The sequence below is a fragment of the Cibotium barometz genome, chromosome 5, assembly GCF_041138505.1.
Source record: "Cibotium barometz isolate CiBa-2024 chromosome 5, ASM4113850v1, whole genome shotgun sequence".
NCBI classification, from domain to species: Eukaryota; Viridiplantae; Streptophyta; class Polypodiopsida; order Cyatheales; family Cibotiaceae; genus Cibotium; species Cibotium barometz.
The window spans coordinates 23,182,949-23,207,906 of NC_141050.1; the positions used below are offsets into that span (position 1 = coordinate 23,182,949).

The 24,958-nt window shown below is 45.9% G+C and overlaps 1 protein-coding gene across 4 annotated transcripts in view; it reads left to right on the top strand.

Annotated features, from left to right (window-relative positions):
* Nucleotides 1–4,612: 4,612 nt before the first annotated feature.
* Nucleotides 4,613–24,958, top strand: part of LOC147638226 (uridine/cytidine kinase UKL1, chloroplastic-like) — a 42,228-nt gene continuing 21,882 nt past the window's right edge. Inside the window, exons 1-5 of one of the 4 annotated variants that reach the window (XM_086798128.1) lie at nt 4,613–5,499; nt 5,794–5,966; nt 6,099–6,630; nt 6,775–6,844; nt 7,548–7,666. In XM_086798128.1, coding sequence (XP_086654254.1) covers nt 6,583–6,630; nt 6,775–6,844; nt 7,548–7,666 — 237 coding nt within the window. In that variant the 5' untranslated portion in view covers nt 4,613–5,499; nt 5,794–5,966; nt 6,099–6,582. Of the gene's footprint in view, nt 5,646–5,793; nt 5,967–6,098; nt 6,631–6,774; nt 6,845–7,547; nt 7,667–24,958 lie in introns of all 4 variants that reach the window. The other 3 variants (XM_086798124.1, XM_086798127.1, XM_086798126.1) reach the window with 3 other exon arrangements.

Below are 24,958 nucleotides of genomic sequence, written 5' to 3' on the forward strand. Positions count from 1 at the left end.
AACTAGGTCTTTCGACCTCGATAATAGGTTCTGAGGACCGAACCCACATCAACTAGGGGGGATGTTAATCCCATTTTAGATTAACAAAGTATGCTCCTCCAATTGAGGACATTAATAAGTGCCATGAAAAGGCACTATAAAAGTTGTACATTATGAGATGTTGGCCACCCAAGGCCTTAGTTAAGTAAGTTTTGGGTACCCAAGTGTGAATAAGGGCCAGATGTATATAAGGCATTTTCTCATAATGAAAAGACACAATCCCCCTTTGTGCTATTGAGAGCTCTTCTTTGTGTCTTGAGAGAGAGCATTCTAGCATTTTTGCCTCTTCTATGCTTGTATATTTTATGCTTGTGTGGGAGAGTGAGAGAGAATGATTGCCTTATGCGACGGTGTGAGCGACTCTATGGTGACAGCGTGGAGGTGGAACTTGGAGGTTTATAGCTTAATAAGTGAGCTTGGAGGCCTCAAGAGACTCAAGTTCGAAGCATTGGTAAGTGCCCTACGACAGTTGTGTTCTATTGCTTTTTCTTTAGGTGAATGCATTGAGTTCTCTCTTGGAGGTGTGGTAGCCCATAACACCCACACACACTCACTAGAATGCATTAGAGGGAGAGAGATTAGCAAGAGCAAGACTCTATTGCACAATGGGAGAGTATCCTTGTATTATGAGAGATATTCACTTATATAGATGGCCATAAGTGTTCACACTAGCCGACTGGGAACTTTAGGCTCATAAGAGGCTGAATGCTATTATAATAACTACTCTCATAATATATCCATGAAGAACATCACTTAGGACTTCATCCTAACTTACTAACACACATTCTTGAAGCGGGAATCACCATAAATACTCTGTCACACCATTATGGGCACTCGTCCAAGCTGTGGATTTGGACACCATTACTTCATATCTTAAATGTATGACCCGTTGATGTAAGATAATGGTAGTAGATCTTGTTAACCCCAGGGATCGGTTAACACATACCTTAGCCTTGTCGAATCATGTGTTATTAGGTCTTCAAGCCACAATGTAACTCTTTAATATAGGTGCACTAGCTCGTCCATTGCATGCTCACTCGGTTGGCACACTAGAATGCTCTGTGGCTATGGGGGTGAAGGTAGAGCTCTATATGCCTAGATGGAGGCAAGAAGAGAATGTCCTTTGTGGTGGTCATCTCTCTCATAAGGTGAATAAAGAGGAAGCTAATGAGAGAGATCAACTTAAGTAAACCTATGCAAGCATGCAAACCATCGAGCATGCAAGAATCAAATATATCACATGCAAGGAAGAGTAGAGTTAAGAAGAGCTCACAAGTATTCTATTGCAACAAGGGAATGATTGCGTATTACATATTGTCAAAATTGATTTATATACAAGTTGTTAGCTTTGATGGAAGTAAAGCTGCAAATACTCACTCACTTAATGTTCACTAAGTTAATGTTCATAGATTAAAGAGAACAAATGGGAGAGAAAAATTGCGGAACGCTAGTTCACTTGGAGCAATAGCTCAAGGTTAAATTAAGTACAAAATGAATAGCAGCCCTAAATCGAGAATGAGGTTGCTTATATACTACCCGTTCACACCTGGATGGCCATGGGGATGTCTGACCATGAGTTAGACAAATAGATTAGGGATCCAACAACTTGATCATAAGTGGTTATGTTGAATGGTTCACCGGCATCCTATAGAGTAAGTTTTATACTAGGCTCCATTGGTGTAGAAATCGGTTTATAACTTTTCATGTTGCACCTCTTGAGCAGTTCCTTGATGTACTTTGACTACTTAATAACTATACCATCATCTTGTTGTATAAACTGCATACCCAAATAGTAGTTTAAAAGACCAAGATTTGACATCTCAAAATTTGAAACAAGGTCAGCCTTGAAGGCTATAATGAAATCCTCATTAGTGCATGTCACTAACATGCCATTTACATAGAGAATAACAAACAAGTAAATCCTTCTTGTCCTTTTTTAAATATAAAGTGCTTTCTAGTAAGATTATTTTGAAATCCATGTCCAGTCAAATAGTGGTCATACAAGAAGCGGAAGAAATTTTTTTATCATAAAAATCAATCCCTTTCCGCTTGGCATAACCTTTTATAACAAGTCTGGCTTTAAATCTCTCAATCCATCTGCCTTTTGCTTAACTTTGAAAACCCACTTAGTACCAATAGCTTTCTTGCCAAGTGGTAGATCCACTAAATCCCAAGTACCATTTTTTTGAATGGAATCAATTTCATCCAATTTGGATCTTCTCAAGCCTCTTCAAAAGACTTAGGTTTATCTACATCATGTAGAGAACAAAGGAATATAAACTCAACAATATCTGCTCAAGAAGCGGTTCAAGCGCATTGGATCTGTTCTACTTTTCAAAGGAGCAGACAATTTGCTATCCTACAAGGTGCTTCTAACCCATCTATGCAAAACCCTAGATTTATTGATTACTGACCTTCCAACATTTGAAGTTGGTGCATCAATTTCTTAAGCATTCCCCCCTTACAACAAACAAGGATCAATAGGTAAAATTTGCTAAGAATTAGTAGATAGTGGCATAATTAATAAACCATCAAACATGTCCGAAGAATTTGCATAGGTATGCTTATTGAATTTCATCAATGGATAGACAGAATCTTCTACAAAGACAACATCCCTACTAATAATAATCATCTTAGTGAGAGGATTATAGAGATGATAACCTTTGCTTCCGACATTGTAGCTCATAAAAATGCATTTCACTACCTTGTCATCTAGCTTAGTTCGATTTTGTATTGGTACATGTGCATATGCCAAATAACCAAAAACACGCATGTGTTCAACCTAGGGTTTTTAATTGAACTAAGCCTCCTAAGGAGTGATAGTCTTCAAAGCTTTAGTGGGGCACTTGTTCTAGCACATAGAACTACTTCCATCCAAAACTTGTGTGAAAGTTGTTGACCTTTAACCATGCATCTAACCATCTCCATGAGAGTCATGTTGCATCTCTTAGCAACACCATTTTGTTATGGTGTATAAGGAGTTATACATTGATGCTTAATGCCCTTTTGTGCCAAAAAATCTTTGAATGCATTGGACATATATTCTCCCTCTCTGTTTGAATGGAGAGTTTGAATTTTAAAGCCAGTTTCATTTTTAACCATGGCAACAAAGTGTTAAAAATGAGAAAATACCTTTGATTTTTCTTTCATAAGGTAAGACCAACTGAATTTGCTGTAATAATCAATGAATGTAACAAAATATAAGTTTCCTTTTGTGAATTCCTAGAATAAAAAGTACATTTTCAAGACAACGGTTCTCACGTAAAATAGTAGTGAGAACAATTTCACCAATAACTTTGACATCTCTCCTTCATTCTTTTTATGGTGTCACAGCATCAAAATCCCTGAGTGCCACTTGCTTTGACATCCATGTGTATAGATTAATAATGATTGCAGTGCTAGACTGAAAATGTTTAAATAATATTACTTTAGATTAATATACTGTTTGCAAACTCTCATTACTATATTGACTCATAGTTAAGCTATATAAAATATTGAGATGGCATTATAAAATATTCTATATAGGTAATTAAATTATGCACACTAATGCAATATACATATATACATGTATTCAAATTATGCATAATAATGTAATTTAATGACTAGTATAAAATGATACTGATATTATTATTAATGATTAAATGTATTATAATACATGAGTACACAAGGTTGCCTGTTGCTTTACAACAACTAAAGAAACCTCATATTTCCATGTAATCAAGCATTAAAAACATTTTAAAAAACCCACATTTTACTAACTAGAGTAACTAGACAGTACAACATGCCTCATTAGAAGCCTTTGCTTCTACCTTCATCATTGGCTCCAACTCCAGTGGTTTGTTGCTCAAGTATAACAAAGATTGAAGTCTACTCAAACCTCTTTCCAAATATATTATAGGGTGATAGCAAATTTAGTTTGATACCTTGATGCCTATGAGAGCTTTTACTGATGCTTTTTGCCCAATTGCACTCCCTCAACTTCCACCGCAATAGAAGGAGGGGTAGGTATGTCAGTGTCCCAGAGAATGCAGAACCTGTTATTATTACGGTTTCCCATGGGGCGTGGTGGACAAATGACCTGTCCCAAGGAAGCAGCCAGGCCAGGCAACTCTTCACGCATATAGTCCGGGAAGTTTGCAACCTCAACCCATACAGGGCAGTGATGCCGTATAAGACTTTGATAGTCCTTGTTTGGGGACCAGGGCATAGCATGTACCATTTGCCTCCCATAAAACAGGGGAGAGAACTCAAGAAGCCTCTGCTTGCATGAAGCATCTGATAAATGCACCTCATAAAAGCCTCTGGAAGCAAAATACACTCCCTCTACAAAGCATCCTCCAAGGATGGACTTAATCCACTGCGCGACATCACTGGCCGCAGGGATTCTTCCTGGAGAGAATATTATAACCGCAGTTTGAGACAACTTTCTGAGATGGTTTACCAGGGACGGCAACTTCAATTTGTAGGTGGCCTCTGGAATCAGTTTGCCCCATTCTTGTCGTGACTGCTGAAAGTCATCCTTAAGGGTATCAAACACATACTGAGCTTCCAACGTAAATGCATCATCTTGTAAAGCCGGCTCTGATAGGCGCCGCTTAGCATGTGCAGATCTTTCTTTTCGGGCATATGTACAAACATCTGAAGCTGAAGCCATTGATAGAACCACGGAAAGGGAAAGGCTGTGAAAAAGAACAGGCCGATATTAACAGAAGGAGGCTGTGAGGTTACGAAGGCAAGAAGGAAAGTGGAATAGAAACAGTACGGCAGAAAAGGTGCAGGAAGGCGGCAGAAAAAACTGCAAAAGGACACTATAGAGTTTCTCTCTCTCTTACACACACGCACACACCAGGTCGCGGAAGAGAAGAGGAGTAGGAGGGGCAGATCGACAATGAGAAGAGGAGAAAAAACAGGGAACCTGCACGCACAAAGGGAAACCCCAGAAGGTCACGAAGAGGGCTACCCCCTTAAGGTCACGAAGAGGGCTGCAGGGTCGACACGCAGTCCAGGAGGTAGACGATGGAGGAAGTCGCAGGCCTGAGGCAAGGGGAACGCAGGGCTAGAAGTTCTAAAAGGCAGTCGCGGCGGCAGCAGTTCCTTGGCTCTCTCGTACTCACTATACACACACACTCTCACACACACACTCTCTCTCTCTTTCTTTCACACATACATTATTCTCTTGTTTGGGGTTTAAGCCAATTTTGTAAAAGCAATTTCAGACAGCAAGATGCCATTTGAGTTTTCCAGTTGAGACTTGAGAGCTGGTGCTCATCATCCTTGCGCAGTCCTGATCCTTATTCTTCTCACCAGGCAGGTTTCCACCATAGCCAACTGTTTCAAAGCTTTGATTTCTTCTCCCTGGGTCGATCTCTGTTCTGGTTTCCTGCTTGGCAATCCGACAACGTCAGTCGAAAAGGCACTTGGATATTCCAGACAAAACAAAATCTAGGGTTTTACATACACGTATGGTAACAGTGGAGAAGATTTCCTTTAAAAAAATGGAAAGGAGTTGTGCCATGTTGTTTGATGCATCAGAGTAGGCAGAATTTAAGGTTTTGTGGTCTCTACTTGGGAGCACTCATGGTTTCCATGCTTTTTGATATATCAGAGTAAGCAAAATCTAGGGTTTTGTGTTTTTACACACGCGAGAGCATTATGGCACTTAGTTTCCATGCAGAAATTAAGCAAAGTCTAGGGTTTCATGGACCTGGGAGACCGAAACAGTGGTATTCACCTTCCCACATATTGTGGCTTCAGGAGCAATGAATTAGTGGAGAATTTCTCTCATCTGGAAAAGTTTGGAAGTGAAGCTGGAGGTGGACACAGTGTCATGGAGGCTGCGACAAATGCACATTTTTCCGGTTTGCGGCTGGATGTTGCTGGGCATCTGGCCACAACAAAGTCCGTCCACAAGCAGCCCTTTGTCATAGGTGTGCTCTTTCTCCATTCGTGTTGCTGCAGTGCTAAATTGTTTAAATCAGTGTATGCTTATAATGTGAACGAGGTATGAGTGGGAGTGTTAATCAAGGATGCTTAGCAGTGTTTATCAACTGTGTGATCAGGGATGCCTAACGTTGATAATCAGGGATGCTGAACAGTGTTAATCAGGGAGGCCTTACAGTGTTAATGGGATGCTTATTTGTTTCGAATTACAGTGTTAATCAGAGACAGATTATCAATTGGGTTAATCTGGGATGTTGAACTGTGCCAGTTAAGGGATGCCTAGGTTGTGCTAATAGGGGATGTTTAGCTGTGTGTGCTTTAAAAGTGATATTCACGGCTGCTTGATCAGACAGTTAGGGGCTGTTCAACAGTGCCAATCAAGGGTGTAGCTTAACTGTGCTGATTAGGGATGTAACTTTGCCACTGGGGGACACTTGTGTTAATCAGGGGCGGAATGATTAGTTCTTGAGAGCTTAAGAGCAATATTGGACTGTGCCAGTAAGAAGCAGATGAATTATCACCTCTGGGACAAATATATGGCTGCATTTGAACTTTGTAGGTGTAGCTGGAGGTACTGCATCAGGGAAAACAACTGTGTGTGATATGATCATTCAGCAGCTGCACGATCATCGTGTAGTCCTTGTCAACCTGGTAAACTTTCATGTCTCTCTTGGTTATGAATGCATAAGGCTGTCCCTCTTTTTTCTGATGTGTTATGATGTTCTGTTTCTGACAGAAAACAAATGAAACACAAGCTTATTAGTCCTTGTATTCATGTCCCTGGAAGCATTGCAGGACTCATTTTACCGTGGACTGACTCCGGAGGAGCTAGCACATGTCCAAGAGTACAACTTTGATCACCCAGGTACTGTTAGCCCTTAACCTTGTTTACTTCAAAAACAGGAATGCCCAACTTTCAACGACAACATCCTATCAAGCAGTCACATGCCGGGGAGGGGGGGGGGGAGATTTTGGCACATTTTGACTGGGCTGGATGAGTCTGGTGTTTCTCAAGTTGAACTGCTTTTAGTTGCCCCCTTCAATGCATACCATTTATTGCTAAGTTGGCTTTTTCATGTTGGCATAATCTTCGTTTTTTGATTTGTGTTGACGGTCAAGCCACCACTTCGAACACAAATCTCCTTGCATTGATGACTCCGGTAAATGAGCTAGCCAGTGCCTGATTGACCAAAGCTGCAAGTCTTGGCGTAAGTAGCATGAACCTGCTCTGATCTGCGTGTGTGATTATGTTGGAGTTGCCACAAGATACCAGCAAACCCTCTAATCTGGACCATTTGTGAGAGGTTTGTCACAGGCCTGCTCCTCTTGTATCTCCTAGTGGCTCACATTTCAGGTTCCTGTTTGTCTGGGCCATTGCTGTTTTATCGAGATCTTTCGTATTTGTTTGATTTGTTATCTGTAAGCAGATTCCTACACATATGCACAGAACATAGCTCTGAAGCAAAAATTGGGTAATGAAGACATGCTAATTTTTTGATGCAAGCTGTGGACAGCTTGAATGTATGACCATTTGATTTGTGCTATGCTTTGTTGATGGACTCTTTCAGATGCATTTGATACAGAGCAACTTCTGGATTGCATTCGAACACTGAGCCAAGGAGAAGCCGTGCAGATACCCGTGTATGACTTCAAGAGACATCAACGTCGCTCTGATACTTTCCGCAAGGTGTGTCCATTTGAAAAAGTTTGAATATAAAATATACTGTAAGAATTGTGCATGGAGGAAGCATCTACATGTTGCATGGATGAGGCTTATGGGTTGGGAAATAAGGTACAGGGCCAAAAGCTTTTGTGTTTGGTACTGCACATGGAATGTTCTGTACGGTACAAGTATTGTATGAATTAGGGGGTTCTGTATTGGTATTGTCACGTGCACCCTGCAATGGGGTACACAATGTCACCATTTGGCTCCCTGAACAACAAGGTATCCTCAAATAAATGCAAAGATAGATTCTCTCCGGATCTTTCTATGCATTTGGACACCAGTTTGACTGGTGAATCACCCTCAGGATGTCTAGTATTTGGGCTTTGCTAATATGATCAGTAGTCGTATGAGATGGATTGATATTTCCAAAGGGATGAGAACTTTGCTGATATGATCAGTAGTTCATATGGCAGTGCCAGTGTGACTAATAGGCCTGGAGGTGTGACCAGTATGACTGGGAACACTCGAACTTGGGGTCATCTAGTATGATTAGACCCCTGAGTGAGATACATGGCTTGAGAATGGGGGATTTCCAATGTATATTTGCATATGCACTTCATTTTATGTATGTGCGAAGATAAAAGATTTATTAGATGCATGACTTCTTTTCGTGTTCTGCATGCTTGCCTATGTTCGGTCTCGTAGCACTGGGGACGCCGAGAACTAATGGCTACGAGACTGTGTGGATGCCTTTGCTTGTTAATTTGTGATTGGCTTTTTGTAGGCACCAAAACTAGCCGTCAAAAAGGTTCAAAACCCATGTCTAAGGTTTAGTTATATTTTATAAGGTGGAGTGTTCACACCCACATTAATAATGGGTGTGAACACCCCAAGGGACACCCAAGTTTTCTAAGTCATTTACGAAGGCTGATGGCATTTTGAAATAAAACAAATTAGAAGGGCATCGATGGCCACGCAAGAACATCTGGAGCCCTCTCACGCATATAGCATGGTGGCCAACGTGGGGGGGGGGGAGGGATGGTTGGCTGGCGAAGGACTCGGATTCTTGCCCACACACCGACAAGCTAAAGTGCAGAATTTCCTTTCCCTCATCGACGGGCTGAAGCGACCAGGTAGTTTCGATGCCCTTTTCTCTCTCCCGCAGGCAAGACGATTCAAGTGTCGATGTTCTCTCTCACACAAGAAAATAAAAGCAAAGAGAACCACCCTCTACTCTCAGCCGGTGCAGTGAAGCGAAAGGGCTCTCTCTCTCTCATTCTTCCCTGCACCCAATGTAACATGTAGCGGAAGTATTCGTAATTGAGGATCCTGTCACACAAATGCTCACACCGTCTTCTGTATCCTGAGTTTCGCGAGTTTAGCAATCCACTTTAAGACTTCAAAACTCTAAGAGATTTGAGAGAGAAAGAGATAGAAACTGTAGACCATATGGGGTCCCGAATTACCCACTGAAGGGCCCCCTATCCCGTTACCGGAATAGTATTTGCTTTATTTCTTTGAAGAGACTGACAATAAGCCAAACACAAGATCTCGGAGGACCGAGAATCAGGTTGAACTGTACACGGCTGTAGAAGCACCAATGATGACCAATCTCGAGTCTATGCACTCTTCCCAATGGATGTAGGAAGGCTGCAAATCTGAGACTGAGAGAAGGGGCTGTTCTAGACTATGTATGAATGTTGAGTTTTACCTTCACCAAGTGGCTGTAGCAAAACGATGCATATGAGGATGCTGAAAATTGTATGAATGCTGAAAACGCAAGGGGTAGTGTAGGTTGAATGCTGTAGATGCTGCATTTTACTGAAGGAAGGCTGAATTGCTCAAGCATTGATGCTCCTATATGCTGATGAGGATAACGCTGAAGGTTGATGTGCTGAATTTTGCAATCGCTTATGCTCCTTGTGCTGAAGGCTCCAAGCGTTGAGTTCTTCAATGCTGATTATGATATGAATGAATGAATGGATTATATGCTCAGCTATTTATATGGACTTGTGATGCTGGTCGGTTGGCTATAGAGCTGGCAGACTGCATTTGTCCTGGCTAAAATATATAAATGATGTAAAAATGCCCAATAAAAGTTGTAAATTATGGGAATAATACTGGATAAATTCTTATGAATGCTAGATGGTAGCTGAAGGCTTTTGCCATGGTCTAAATGCAGTGGATGAATGCTATGTATTATGTAGAGTGCTTTCTAATGTAAACCCTAAGGCTTCTACCGACTCTACATGCATGAATGCATCTCTTCAAGTGGGTTAAGGGACTTGGACTGACTGACTGACTGACTATCTAAGGCTGAGAATAACCTACGTAGCTCGTGCCTGACTTATCCTGGACTGAGGATTCCAATGGGGTCACGGCATACGACTAATATCATCCCAAAAGCTACTAATAATGTACAATGTTGCACTGATGATGATGAGACATCTTGTCACCATGCACTACAGTGCAAAGTGCATGTGACATTCCCTCCTGCTTAGCTTGGCAGCAGGTTCGTGGCTTCCAAGTAGTCCGCCAACAACTGGGGGTACTCTTGATTGTCTAGCCAAACGGCTTCGTGGGTACCTCGATCTCGGAACTTCGTATCGAGGTGATGTATTCGTTGACCGGAACCATGCTTCCAATGATGAAGAAGGATGTGCTCAGGCTCGATGACTTCTGCTTCGTCTACCACGTCTGGCTGCTGTTCGTCTGAAACATCACACACTTCTGGTCCAACATATGGTTTTAGACAAGAAACATGGAAAACATCATGCATTGTCCAACTGTTAGGCAACTTCAATTTCATGGAGACATCACTTATCTTTTTAACTATTGGGAAAGATCCAAAACTATGGAATGAAAGCTTGGGACAACGTTTGCCCACTTGTTTCAATCTGTGTTTCATGATGCGCAGATAGACCCAATTTCCTTCAGTGAAGTGGACATCTCGTCTAGACTTATTTGCGTGTCTGCTCTATAAGCTTCCTGTGCTTTGGTCAAACGGTCCTTAACTGACTTAATGATTTTGGAAAATGCTTCCGCCATTTTATTAGCCTCAAGAGATGGAGGCACCAATCTCGTCAAAAGAGAAGAGAAATGGCGACCAAAGGTTGCTTCATACGGAGTCCGTCCGACACTAGATGAATGAGTATCGTTCAAGATGGCTTAGACCAATGGAAGATAATGTTCCCATTTGGACTGTTGGTCATGACAATATGACTTGAGAACATCAAAGGCCAACTGGTTATAGATTTCTGTCTGGCCGTCTGTCTGTGGATGGAATGCACTAGACAACTGTAACTTAGTCCCAAAGCTCTCGAACAATGCCCTCCAAAAATGTTGAACTTGGAATCCCCATCTGATGTAATGGTGCTATGCAAACCACAAATTGGGTACCAATGTTTGAGAAAAAGACGGGCTATGTCCTCAGCTGTGGCCGCATGCTTGCATGGGATGAGCATGGAGAACATACTGAAGCGATTCACAATGGTAAAACACTGAGTGTTCCGGGATCCAGTGGATGCTGGTAGAGGTCCTACAAAGTTCATAGATATGTCGATGAAAGGTCCATCGGGGATAGGCAAAGGTTGAAGTAACCCAGTCTTCTTTGTATATGGAACCTTAACTTTTTGACAAATCTTACAAGCTTGAACATGTGAATATACATCACGCCTCATTTTTGGCCAATAAAAGGACCGTTCTAATTTCTCAAGGGTACTGTTGATATCTCTATGTCCTCCAACTAAGGAGTCATGGGCATCATGGAGAAGAGCTGATCGCTTTTCCCGAATGACACAGAGGCGGTTCTTGAAGAACAACCAAGTGTTATGCACTGAATAATGCCCAAGCTCAGAAGTGAGGGCCAAATTATACGGAGTATCAAACTCAGGGAAGTCGACATACTGGTCTTTCATGCTATCTAAGTCCTTCCCTGTGATTTTGAGAATGGTAGACTCTTGCACTGCCTGGATGCTGGCCTTTCGACTAAGAGCATCTGCAACTGGGTTATGCTTACCAAGGATGTACTCAATCATTCCTCCAAATTGTTGGAAGAGTTGACTCCACCTGGCTTGCCAATCACTCCACTGGGCACTTGGCATGGTTTGAAGCCACTTAAGTGCAAGGTTGCTGTCGTACGTACGTACGGATCCGCACAGTACGGTACATCGGTACGGTACGGTACCGTACTATACGGATCCGTACGGAATCATTTAAAAAAATAAAAAATGTGGCGTGTGGCGAGGCGCGTGTGTATGCGATTGTAGATAAGCGACCAAAATTTGGGCATTTTGTGTGTGCTTGCAAAATCGTGTCCCCTGTGTATACCTGCAAAACTTTGCAGAGCAAATTTCTTTGCTCTCTCTCCCGCCCAGACTTCATCATGCCACGCAAGACTGACCCGAACTGGGCAATCCACACCAATGTCGTGAGGATTGTTAACACCCCTTCTCAGCAAGGGTCAGGTACTCGGCTATGGGCATGCAAGTATTGCGGGGAGCAGTACACTAGCACCATAACTCGCGTCATCGAGCACATGACAGGTATCGGGTGCACCAATCAATGTGGTCCATGTGATAAAATACCACAAGCTGTGAGGGACCAATTGATTGCGGAGAATTGTCCTGCAATGGGTGGTGCAAGCAGTGTTAGAGGTGGTGAAAGTACGCAAGATGCTCTCCGTGATGCTTTTATTGGAGATGTTACAGGTTCAGGTACACTAGATGAGGGTGAAAGTCTTTTGGCTTCAGCCCAATCCACCACAGGCAGGAAGAGGGCACGTATTGCCGATGATGAGGACCTCCTGCCACAAGATGAGAGGTACAGGGGAGGCATCAAAGCAATCCACTCTGCGTTCTTGTATCTCATCACAAGCTTGGGTAAAGGAGCGGCAAAGGGTGGCAGAAATGGAGATTTGAAGTGCGATCCAGAGGAGTGGGCCTTGGCTTCGTGGAGCGTTTTGCAGCTAGCCTTCTGAGGGCCTGGGCGCATCTGAGGCCGTCACTCTTCCAGTCTCCCCCGGGCACTGATGAGGAGCGCCTGAGGCAGCCGTTGATCTGGAACCCCTTGATTCGACTTCCCAATGACCATATGGTAGGATCGCGGTCTCACGTGTCGTGGGGCCCGTTGAGCTCCGGCCCAGCCCAGTCCCTAGATGACTGGATATGTTTTCAGCAGCTGCCTCTAGAGGCTCAGGAGAGGAGACTCAGTGGGATGAGGGGCAGAGAGTTGATGAGACAGGACATTGAGGCGGCCATCCCCCGGGAGTGGCGGACCCCAGTACAGGACCCTCCACCTCCACAGTGGATGGGCGTCTTTACTCGGCATGAGATCCTTCTAGCGGTCTGCGGCACAGCGGGGAGAGTCGCCCCACTCACTTTCGAGGTGGGAGAGGGTGGCCAGCTTCAGAGGACACGACTAGATTTGGATGAGCTCCAGGGTTGTACTTTTCAGAGGGTGCGGGTGGTCGGCTTTCATCAGAGACAGTGGCATGTAGACCCCTCACCGGCCTCGATAGGGGAGGACTGTTCTTGGAGATTATGGGCTTGGGACAGCAGGCCTCTTATTCGCCTTCAGTGGGATCCAGGTGAGTGGTTTTGGTGAGATCCTTACTCGGCTCCTACCAGCCCAGGCATCCCCTTTTTTCAGTACACAGCGAGGCTGGGCGGAGAGGCACAGGATAGCGAGCACCCCGGCGGCGGCCGAGCATTGGCGGCGACAGGGGCTCTCCCCTGCCTTTCTTAGGGACTTCTGGCAGCGCCTTTGGGCCAGCTTCCGGCCCCGGAAGGTGACGCTTTTTCTCTGGCTCACAGCGCATAGAGGACTGGCTGTGGGGGCCTGGCTAGCTTTTGGCAGACACCCAGCGTCCTGCCCTCGGTGCGGCCATGCACAGGAGTCGCAGCGGCACTGCTTATGGGATTGCCCACAGGCACAGCAGGTCTGGCAGCGCGCTCTCAGGATGGTTTTTGCAGGCTCGCCAGGTGAGATGCTGGTGACGTGGGGTGCGGTGGCTTGGGCCACGGACAGCGGCCCGGCCCTTGGATATGAGGACGTCCCTAGCAGCGCGACCATCCAGGTCTCTGACAGGGCGATGGCGGTGGTTCCGACGCCAGACTTCTCTTCGGCAGTCCCTCAGGAGGGGGTCGGGCACAGATGGGAGATGATCAGCAGCATGACGGCTTGGCACATATGGAGAGCCCGATGCAAGGAGGCCATTGACCGCCAGGCGACTCCACCGGCGGAGGTCATACAGGCCATCTGGGTGGACATCATTCACACCTTGAGAGGACACTGGGGGAAACTTCAGGGCGACTCGGATCGCATGAGAGGTCGCCGCAAGGCTTTCCTCCGCACTTGGCAGCCTGGCCCTTTCCTCATCGCGAGGGGCGAGGATGTCACTTGGCACTATAGGCCTCCAGTTTGGCTTTTCTCACCTCCCACATGTACTACTAGGTAGCCCCCCCCAGAGAGCGGCCAGCCACGAGGGTGGAGCTCAGGTGTTCACTGTGTGTTTTTATCCCTCCTTGCGAGGTGAGCTTTGTAGCCTTATGGCGTTTTCTCATTAACTAATAGAAGGATCGTTTTTCCCAAAAAAAAAAAGTCCAATAAATGCTGTAAATTATGGGAATAATACTGGATAAATTCTGATGAATGCTAGATGGTATCTGAAGGCTTCTGCCATGGTCTAAATGCAGTGGATGAATGCTATGTATTATGTAGAGTGCTTTCTAATGCAAACCCTAAGGCTTCTACTGACTCTATATGCATGAATGCATCTCTTCAAGTGGGTTAAGGGACTTGGACTGACTGACTGACTGACTGTCTAAGGTTGAGAATGACCTACGTAGCTCGTGCCTGACTTATCCTGGACTGAGGACTACAATGGGGTCACGGCATACGACTAATATCATTCTAAAAGGTTACTAATAATGTACAATGTTGCACTAATGATGATGAGTCATCTTGTCAGCATGCACTACAGTGTAGAGTGCATGTGACACCCGATGAACTGAAGCAAAAAGGTTTTCTCTCTCCTTCTCCTGCAGCTGATTGAAGCAAAAAGATCTCCTTTCTCTCTCTACAACAGTCGGCAGACGGAAGCGAAAAGAGTTCTTTCTCTCCCCCTCTCTCGCAGACGGAAGCGAAAAGAGTTCTTTCTCTCCCTCTCTCTCCCGTTCCCAATGGACTGAATCAAAGGGGAAATCCTATGTCTCTCATATGCCCAGCCGGTGGACTGAAGGAAGACCTGGCAGCACCTTAGAAGAAACTGGCTGCACATAGAGCTCTCATCTCTTCCCCTTAGCACAAGGGTGTGTTAGCAGTCATCTCTTGTCTATACACTATACCAGGGCCTCTGTTGTGGGTGTGCCCGCCCGTTTTAATGTTTTCCCATTTTTCCTCACTCTCCATTTATTTTTCTCATTTTTCTGAGGTGTGGCTGGGCTGTCGGCTGTCCCCAGATGCTGGCCGACTGCATGCTCTAGTACCCGACTTGTCAAGGTTACCTGACCGACTTCAGGCACCTGGTTGACTTGCTCGTGCTGGTCGGGGGATGCCCATTTGCTGGTCGTGAGCATGGGCTGCTGTCGGCCTGTTTTAGGCTGGCCAACCAGTAGCCTAGGGCCATATAAAATGGCCCCCTTGCCCCCACACTTCACATTGTGTATTTCGGGATTTTCTTTGGTGTATATAGCAGAGTTACACAACTTCTCTCTCTCTCTCTCTCTCTCTCTCTCTCTCTCTCTCTCTCTCTCTTTCATCTGTGTTTTGCTCTCTACAGCAATTGTCTTCATTTCCGCTGTGCATTCTGACATGGTATCAAAGCCCTAGGTGGCTTGAAGCTTGGAGACAGTGGGATGTTGAGGGTTTGCTGATTGAGGTGCTGATTTGTCATGTGCATCAGCAATGCCATGGACCTTCTCAAGACTAAAACCAGAAGGGGCAAGCAGATAAAGACTATGAACCAGTAGAAGATGGACTTGGAGCAGGACTTGTAGCAAAACATGGATCAGAAGGGCTGTCGGCTGCATGGAGGCTGACATCAGCAGTACCAAAAGGCTGTCGGCTGCAGGGCAGAAGGTGCTGGCAGCAGGCGCATCAAGAGATCCAGTCTGGCTGCATTTATTGGATATTAATGATTTATTAACTGGCCGACCAGCAGTCGGCCAGTTCCCCATTTTGTCCAAGGGGCTATAAATAGCCCCCCTTGCTCTTTGTTTTAGGCATTCTCTCCCACTAGGGGATTGGATCATAGGAGGTCCCATAGGGGACAGAATTTAGGTTTAATCACCTTTTTATGAAGGCAGCCCATGGCTGTACAGATATGTACCTTTTTGTACCATAGTATATACTGAATTTCCAGCACTTCTCACTCTCTCTCTCTACTCTCTCTCTACCTGCGTTTTTGCATCAGATGGTGCGTTTTTGCATCAGAAGGTTTCCAAGAGTGTTTAGGGCTGAAAGAAGACTACCCAGAGCTTCCGCGCGTTACATTGGTATCAGAGCATCAGGCTCAGCAAAGCTAAACACTGATTCAGTCCCAGATGATGGTGTACAGGTCCAAGGTACAGGAAAGTACACGGATTTGAAGCCCAAGGCGGACACACAGATCGGGAAGAACTCCCAGGAGATTTGTTGGTGGTGTTCCACAGTGCCAGATGGGGATGGCAGTTCCGTGAGCCAGATAGGTTCTAAGGGAACGGTCCCAAGGGAGGTTGATCCTCCAAGGGTGATGTGAGAGTGCCAGACTCAGTTCCAGGAACGAAGACCAAGACGGTGTTCAGAGCCAGGGCAGGAAAGGATTGTGGACTAGAGGAAGACCAGATGCATAGATCTTCATCAGAGACAGAGTGGTTTGGAGAACAGATCGGATTTTCAGGGAAAAAGGTTTGCCAGGGATGGATGATGACAGAGGGACTTCGGGACAGGATTGGGATGATGACAGTCATCCAAGAGCAGGTTGGATTCCCGTCGTCAAGTTTAGCAGAGGGGGATGTCATGTGCATCAGCAATGCCATGGACCTTCTCAAGACTAAAACCAGAAGGGGCAAGCAGATAAAGACTATGAACCAGTAGAAGATGGACTTGGAGCAGGACTTGTAGCAAAACATGGATCAGAAGGGCTGTCGGCTGCATGGAGGCTGACATCAGCAGTACCAAAAGGCTGTCGGCTGCAGGGCAGAAGGTGCTGGCAGCAGGCACATCAAGAGATCCAGTCTGGCTGCATTTATTGGATATTAATGATTTATTAACTGGCCGACCAGCAGTCGGCCAGTTCCCCATTTTGTCCAAGGGGCTATAAATAGCCCCCCTTGCTCTTTGTTTTAGGCATTCTCTCCCACTAGGGGATTGGATCATAGGAGGTCCCATAGGGGACAGAATTTAGGTTTAATCACCTTTTTATGAAGGCAGCCCATGGCTGTACAGATATGTACCTTTTTGTACCATAGTATATACTGAATTTCTAGCACTTCTCACTCTCTCTCTCTACTCTCTCTCTACCTGCGTTTTTGCATTAGATGGTGCGTTTTTGCATCAGAAGGTTTCCAAGAGTGTTTAGGGCTGAAAGAAGACTACCCAGAGCTTCCGCGCGTTACATGATTGGAGATTGTTTGGGCTGTATCGGACTTGAAGATTGGGTAGAAGGCGGCCATCACCGTTGGATAGCCACCTTGCATACTATTTGCAGCCGCCTCTTCTTCTTTTTTCCCACCTACCCTCCCTTCACAAGACCTTGTGAACCCTTGAGATGGCAGACTTGCTTGAGATGGTTTGAGAAGCACGTGAAGATCCCAACACTCCCCACGTTCTTGGTGGACCGACAGTTGGATGGGAATAACTACGGCATATGGAAGGTAATGATGGAGTTCGTTTTGGAGTCTTATGACTTGGCTGATTTCATTGTTGTTGGGGTTCCATGGCCTTAGTTGGAAGACGGGGAGTTACCCTCTATACGGAAGGAACGGGAGGCTTAGGCACAGTTATGGGATCGTGTCAATGCCCGCGTCTATTCTTTCATCTTCCTAAATTGCACACCACAGGTGATCAATCACATAAAGCATATGAAGCGGGCCATAGGGATTTGGCAGCATTTGGCTTCTCTGTACAACAGGGTATCACCCATGAAGAGGATCTCCTTGGAAGTTCAGATGCGGGTGACGAATCTAGCAAAGTTGTGGACGATGCGGGAGCACATCAACAAGTTGCAGGCTCTTCAACAGGAGGTTCTCCAGGCAAGGAAAGAGATATCGTCAGAGGATATAGCCATCATGTTGTTGTCCCATTTGCCCTCTCAATACTCAGCATTTTACTCCTCTGATCACCAGTGGTGGCAGGCTCAGCACCATCACGTGTGGGAGGAGCTTGTGCCAATTGTCTGGAACCAAGAAGAGCGATTTACAAACCCTCCACAGGGCGGACGTTCTGAGGCCTTGACTGGCCAGCGGTCGAAAGGCCGTAACAACAACAACAAGGGCAAAGAGAAGTCTTCTGAGAAGAAGCCCGATTTAGATTGTGAGAAACTGAAGGCCGAGCAGACCTGTAACGATTGTGGCGAGAAAGGCCACTATTGGAGGAAGTGTCCCAAGCGGAATAACCGGAAGAGTGCTGATTCTTCAGGTTTAACTGCAAAGACTCCAGCCTTTGTGCACTTGGAGATTTTGGACCCAGATGCTTCATCTTCTTCGAGCGAGGAGGCAGTTGGCTTCACCGTCAGGGATACTCGGGAATGGATTCTTGACAGTGGTGCTTCCAGGCACATGACTCCTCCTCGTGATTTCTTGCAGGATCTTAAACGGCAGTCAGGTCGCATTTTCATTGGCGACAATTCCACCATACCAATTCACAGTGAAGGCCGGATGGAGATCATTCCGGCTGGCAGAGGGGGGAAGCATTCCTCTCGTGTTCTTTACATCCCCGCACTTGGTTTTCATATGTTGTCAGTGCATGAGGTTTGCAAGACTGGCTTCTGGGTGGAGTTTGAGGAGCATTCTATTGCTCTACGGGACAGAGAGACAAGCCAGGTTGTTTGGGAAGGCAGAGTGGAGAACGGGATATACAAACTCTCAGCACTTTCCTCTCTTACAGGCTGTGACTTGTGGCACTTTCCGTTTGGCCACTTGAATGTGGATGCGATGTGGCGAGCTTTTCGGGACTAGATGGTGGTTGGCTTGCCAGATGTTGGCAGTAGGCAGGGACGTTGTAGTTCTTGCATTCGTGGTAAGCAGCACAGGGAATCTTTTTCGAAGCAGGCTTCCAGGCGGGCTTCGAAACCTTTGGAGTTGGTACACATTGACTTGTGTGGACCTATGCAGACGCCTGCTGCTTGATGATTGTATCAGATTCACTTGGGTTTATTTTCTTTCCCAGAAGGACCAAGCTTTTGCTCGGTTCAAGGAGTGGCATGTGATGGTGGAGAAAGAGTTTGGCTTGCAGATAAAGACTCTTAGGGCTGACAAAGGAGGAGAGTTTTCTTCCAATGCATTTGTGCGGTTTTGTGCGGAACATGGCATCAAGCGGGAGCTGGCCAATATAGATTCGCCTTCAGAGAATGGAGTAGTTGAGCGTAAGAACAGGACTGTGGTAGAGATGGCGAGGACGATGTTGGAGCATCGTGATCTTCCTCGTCCACTTTGGGGAGAGGCTATGGCTTTGGCTGTCAACCATTCTCCGACGACTTCAGTACCGAACATAGTCAACTCCCTTTGAGGTGTATTTTGGCAAGAAACCAGATGTCTCCCATTTCTATGTGTTTGGGAGTGATGCATATGTTCACATTCCAAAGAAGTAGAGGGGGAATTGTTTTTGTGGGATATAACTCTCTTTCCAAGGGATACAGGTTGTATGATCTGGAGAGGAATGAGGTCATCGTCAGCAGAGATGTGGTTTTTGATGAGCATGTTCCAGCTTCCACTGTTGATGAGTTGCCACTTCTTGGAGACCCAGACGAGTCTGATGATGATTTCCAGATAGTTCCGGTTGGACAGCCTCAGTCAATCGAGGAGGTTGAGCCTGCGATTGGAGATGTGCCCCTACAACAGCAGGAAACTCTGCGTTCTGTTCGAGTACCCAGGTGGTTGTTAGACACCCTTCGGGAGTCGGGTGTTACGGAGCTTCCCTCCGAATGGACCATAGAGGACGGACCTCGAAGATCGCATAGAGTTCGTGACAAAAGTCATTCAGCGGAGCTCTTATACGTAAACTATGCTTTGATGTCTCGTATCATGCGGGATAGAGCCCACTTCCGTTAAGGAAGCCCTTCCATAGGATACTTGGAGGAAAGCCATGCCGGTGGAACTGGATGCCATAGAGAATAAAACTTGGGAGTCGGTTCCGAGGCCGGCGAAACGGTCTGTCATTGGTGTCAAGTGGGTCTTTAAGACCAAGTATACGTCAGATGGGTCGGTGGACAATCATAAAGCCAAACTTGTGGCTAAGGGTTATGCGCAACGGCTTGGCATCGACTATGAGGATACCTTTGCACCGACAGCGAGGATGACCATGATTCGGACCGTTCTTGCCCTTGCTTCTTCTCAGCAGTGGCCCGTATATTAGATGGATGTGAAATCCGCGTTCCTTAACGGTGACCTGCTGCAGGAGGAGGTTTATGTTAAGCAGCCTCCAGGCTTTGAGGTTCCAAGATCAAGAGGGATGGTTTACAGGTTGCGGAAGGCCTTGTATGGTCTTAAGTAGGCTCCCAGGGCTTGGAATCAGAAGATTGATTCCTTCTTTCTACGGACTGGATTTCAGAGATTAGTTGCAGAACCTAACTTTTATCTCTTTCGGGAATGCGGTATGGTCACGTTGATCATCCTTTATGTGGATGACCTCATTCTCACTGGCAGTCATGTGGAGCACATCAGTGACGAAGGCTGCCTTGTCAAAGGAGATTGAGATGACCAATTTAGGCTTACTCCACTTCTTCTTGGGATTGGAGATGTGGCAGACCCAAAGGGGGTTCTTTGTCTCTCAGCAGCGGTATGTCCATGAGCTGCTTGAGGCCTTTGGGATCGAGAACTGCATGCCTATCACGTCACCGATGGACTCGAACACAAAGCTTACAATGAATGATCCTTGTGAGCGAGTTGGCGCCTCTCTGTACCGGAAGCTGGTTGGTTCATTGATCTGGTTGCTGAACAGCAGATTGGACTTGAGCTCTGTAAGCCCAGCGGGGCATCCAGTGACAGACTCAACCACGTGCCCAAGAGATAAAAATATAAAGAGAGAGGGGAGAGAGAAAAGGGAATGGGGATCTTGCACAGTACACCACTTTGAGCGAGGAAAAGGCCCCGTCCCCTTTTAGGAATTTATTCAGGAACAATCCATGGGCATGCTAGCCAGGATCAATACAATCAATGAATACAAAACAAACAAATATGCCGATGTAGGATATCCAAGCCGACGTCGATGTCGACGCACAAGATCTCTGATGCCGAGCACGCCACGGGGATGACCCACAAGTATCTCTCACCGGGCTAGTACCAGATTCAATATCCAAATCCAATGGATCCTAAGTCCAATGAATCCAAATCCAAGTCCAAGTCCAAGTCCAAATCCCAGTCCAAAATCCAAGCTCCATGTCTAAGCTTTGTGTTCCATGTTCATGTCCAAGCTTCATGCCCAAGCTCTATGTCCAAGTTCTTCATGTCTAAGATCTAAATCCACTCGCTCATCCCATGAATAATCTCCACAATTCCTATAGCCTTGTCGATGATGAAAACCCTAGAGAAGGTCTTTTTGGCAAGAAAACTGATATAAAACCTGTTTTAATGGTTTTCGGGCGATAAAAACCTCCAAAAAGCAATTTTTGGGGGTTTTTTGAGCAGTTTTAGGGTTTCTGGAATTTTCAGGGTTTTTGTTTTTGTTGGGGGTCCTTACAACCCGTACACTTGTACGGATCCTTACAGTTGCACGGAAAGATGGTGACGTGGCATTGTAGTTGTTGGAGGTTTTTACAACTTCAGGGCCTTGCTTTTTGGCCCTAGAGTTGCTTTTTGAGGAAGAAGCGGCTTTTAGCTGTTAGAAGTCATCGCTTGTCTTTACTGAGACACTAGGGCCTCTGTTGTGGGTGTGCTCGCCCTTGTAGGTGCTTTTCTCATTTTTCCTCACTCCCCGTATTTTTTCCCATATTTTTTTCATGTATCTGTGGCTTGGGGGGTAGTCATGAGCTGGCAGGCGCATTCTTTCTTTGGTCGACTGCACCCGACTTTAGTACAGTGCTGGCAGACTTATGTTTGCTGGCCGATTGGTCTTGTAGTTGGTCGTGGAGAATCTGCACCTGTCGGTTGCCTCTGGAGCAGGCCGACTGCTGCATGGGGTCCATATATAATGGATCCCCACACCCCTTGCTATTTTCATCTTGTATCATATTCGGGATTTGTGTATATATAGTAGAGTTACACGCCTCTCTCCATTGCTGTTTTTTCTGCACTTGCTCTTGTGTTTCCAGATTTTGTCATCATCTCCGCTGCGTATTCTGACATGCTATCAGAGCCCTAGGCTCTTGATAGTTCTTGGGATTTGTGTGAGCAAGAGGGGGACTGTTGCGTTGCTGATTGTTGGACTGTTCGGGAGTGTTTGGGAAGAGGAGAAGCAAGAGAACGGCGGGCTGATTTGCTGGACAGCCACTTGCAGGTGTAAGTTCTTCTTTGTTCCCACCCACCCACCCTTTTTCAGATTACATCCCCGCAATGGCAGATTTGTTAGAGATGGCCGAGAGGCAGGTGAAGATCCCTACGCTCCCCACGTTCTTGGTGGACCGTCAATTGGACGGGAACAACTACGACATTTGGAAGGTTATGATGGAATCTGTTCTGGAGTCATACGACCTTGCTGATTTCATCGTTGTTGGGGTTCCACGGCCGGAAGTAGAGGAAGGGGAGTTACAGTCAACCCGAAAGGACCGGGAGGCACAGGCAGAGTTGTGGGATCGTGTCAACGCCAGGGTCTGCTCATTTATCTTCCTCAATTGCACACTGCAGGTAATCAATCATGTAAAGCATATGACGTTGGCCAGAGGTATAAGGTAGCATTTGGCTTCTCTTTTCAACAAGGTATCGCCCATGAAGAGGATTTTATTGGAAGTACAGATACGGGTTATGAGCCCTGCAAAGTCGTCGACGATGCGGGAGCATATTAACAAGCTGCAGGCCCTTAAGCAGGAAGTCCTTCAGGCTGGGAAACAGATATCATCAGAAGATATGGCCATCACTTTGTTGTCCCACTTGCCTTCTCAGTATTCCGCTTTCTACTCTTCGTTGATTACTAGTGGCAGGCTCAGCGCCATTACATGGGAGGAGCTTGTGCCCATGGTCTTGGACCAGGAGGAACGATTCACGAACCCTCCTCACAGCGAAGGTTCGGAGGCCTTAACTGCCCAACGGTCGAAAGGCCGGAATAACAACAAGGGCAAAGGGAAGGCTTCATCGGAGAAGTCTTCTGAGAAGAAGCTTGACACGGATCGAGAGAGACTGAAGGCCGAGAGGTCCTACAATGATTGTGGCGAGAAAGGCCACTATTGGAGAAAGTGTCCTAAGCGGAAGAGTGCTGATTCTTCAGCCTCAGTTGCAAAGACTCCAGCATTTGTGCACTTAGAGATGATGGACTCAGATGCTTCATCATCTTCGAGCGAGGAGGCAGTTGGCTTCACCGCAAAGAATACCCGAGAGTGGATTCTTGACAGTGGTGCTTCCAGGCACATGACTCCTTCCCGAGACTTCTTTTTGGATTTGAAACGGCGGTCAGGTCGCATCTTCATTGGCGACAACTCCACCATTCCGATACACAGTGAGGGCCGGATGGAGATTATTCCCGACGGCAAGGGGGGTAAGCATTCCTCCCGTGTTCTTTACGTCCCTGCTCTTGGTTTTCATCTTCTATCAGTGCATGAAGTATGCAAGACTGGCTTTCGGGTGGAATTTGAGGAGCATTCAGTTGCTCTACAGGACCGTGAGACTGTTAATGATCCTTGTGAGCCAGCTGATGCCTCGCAGTATCAGAAACTTGAGAGGGGTTGTTAGAAGTCATCTCCTGTCTTTACTAAGACACCAGGGCCTCTGTTGTGGGTGTGCCTGCCCTTGTAGGTGCTTTTCTCATTTTTTCTCACTCGTAATTTTTCCCATATTTTTTCCATTTATCTGTGGCTTGGGGGACAGTCATGAGCTGGCAGGCGCATTCTTTCTTTGGTCGACTGTACCCGACTTCAGTACAGTGTTGGCCGACTGGTCTTGTAGCTGGTCGTGGAGAATCTGCACCTGTCGGCTGCCTCTGGAGCAGGCCGACTGCTGCCTGGGGTCCATATATAATGTACCCCCACACCCCTTGCTATTTTCATCTTGTATCATATTCGGGAGCTTGTGTATATATAGTAGAGTTACACTCCTCTCACCATTGCTGTTTTTTCTGCACTTGCTGATGTCGATGTCGACGCACAAGATCTCTGATGCCGAGCACACCATGGGGATGACCCACAAGTATCTCTCACCGGGCTAGTACCAGATCCAATATCCGAATCCAATGGATCCTAAGTCCAATGAATCCAAATTCAAGTCCAAGTCCAAGTCCAAATCCCAGTCCAAAATCCAAGCTCCATGTCTAAGCTTTGTGTTCCATGTTCATGTCCAAGCTTCATGCCCAAGCTCTAAATCCACTTACTCATCCAATGAATAATCTCCACAATTCCTATAGCCTTGTCGATGATGAAAACCCTAGAGAAGCTCTTTTTGGCAAGAAAACTGATATAAAACCTGTTTTAATGGTTTTCGGGCAATGAAAACCTCCAAAAAGCAGTTTTTAGGGTTTTTTTGAGCAATTTTAGGGTTTTCAGAATTTTCAAGGTTTTTGTTTTGTTTTTTGTCGGTACAGCCGTACAGTTGCGCGGATCCGTATAGTCGCACGGAAAGATGGTGACGTGGCACTGCAGTTGCTGGAGGTGCCCTGAAATCAGGGTAGCGATGAAAAATTCCATGATTTGGTTCACATAGATGATGATGAAGAAGATAATCTCCACGCTTGAACGAAGATGTGAACGCGATGAAGAGGTTCTTCTTCAACTTGATGCTCAAGAGAGGCTCATGCTTCTTTTATACTTGGGGAAGCCTTGCTTCTTGCCAAAAAGTGATGCTTTTGCTTTGCTTCTGCCTTTTTATTAAATATTATTAATAATAGCCAAAGTCCTTGATTTGTGCTTTTACAACTCTAGGGCCTTGCTTATTGGCCCTAGAGCTGCTTTTTGAGAAAGCGGCTTTTAGCATTTTGGTCCAGCTTAGTCTCCTCCTTCCAATGGTGCCCTTGGCTCGCGGTCAACCTTGTTTGACT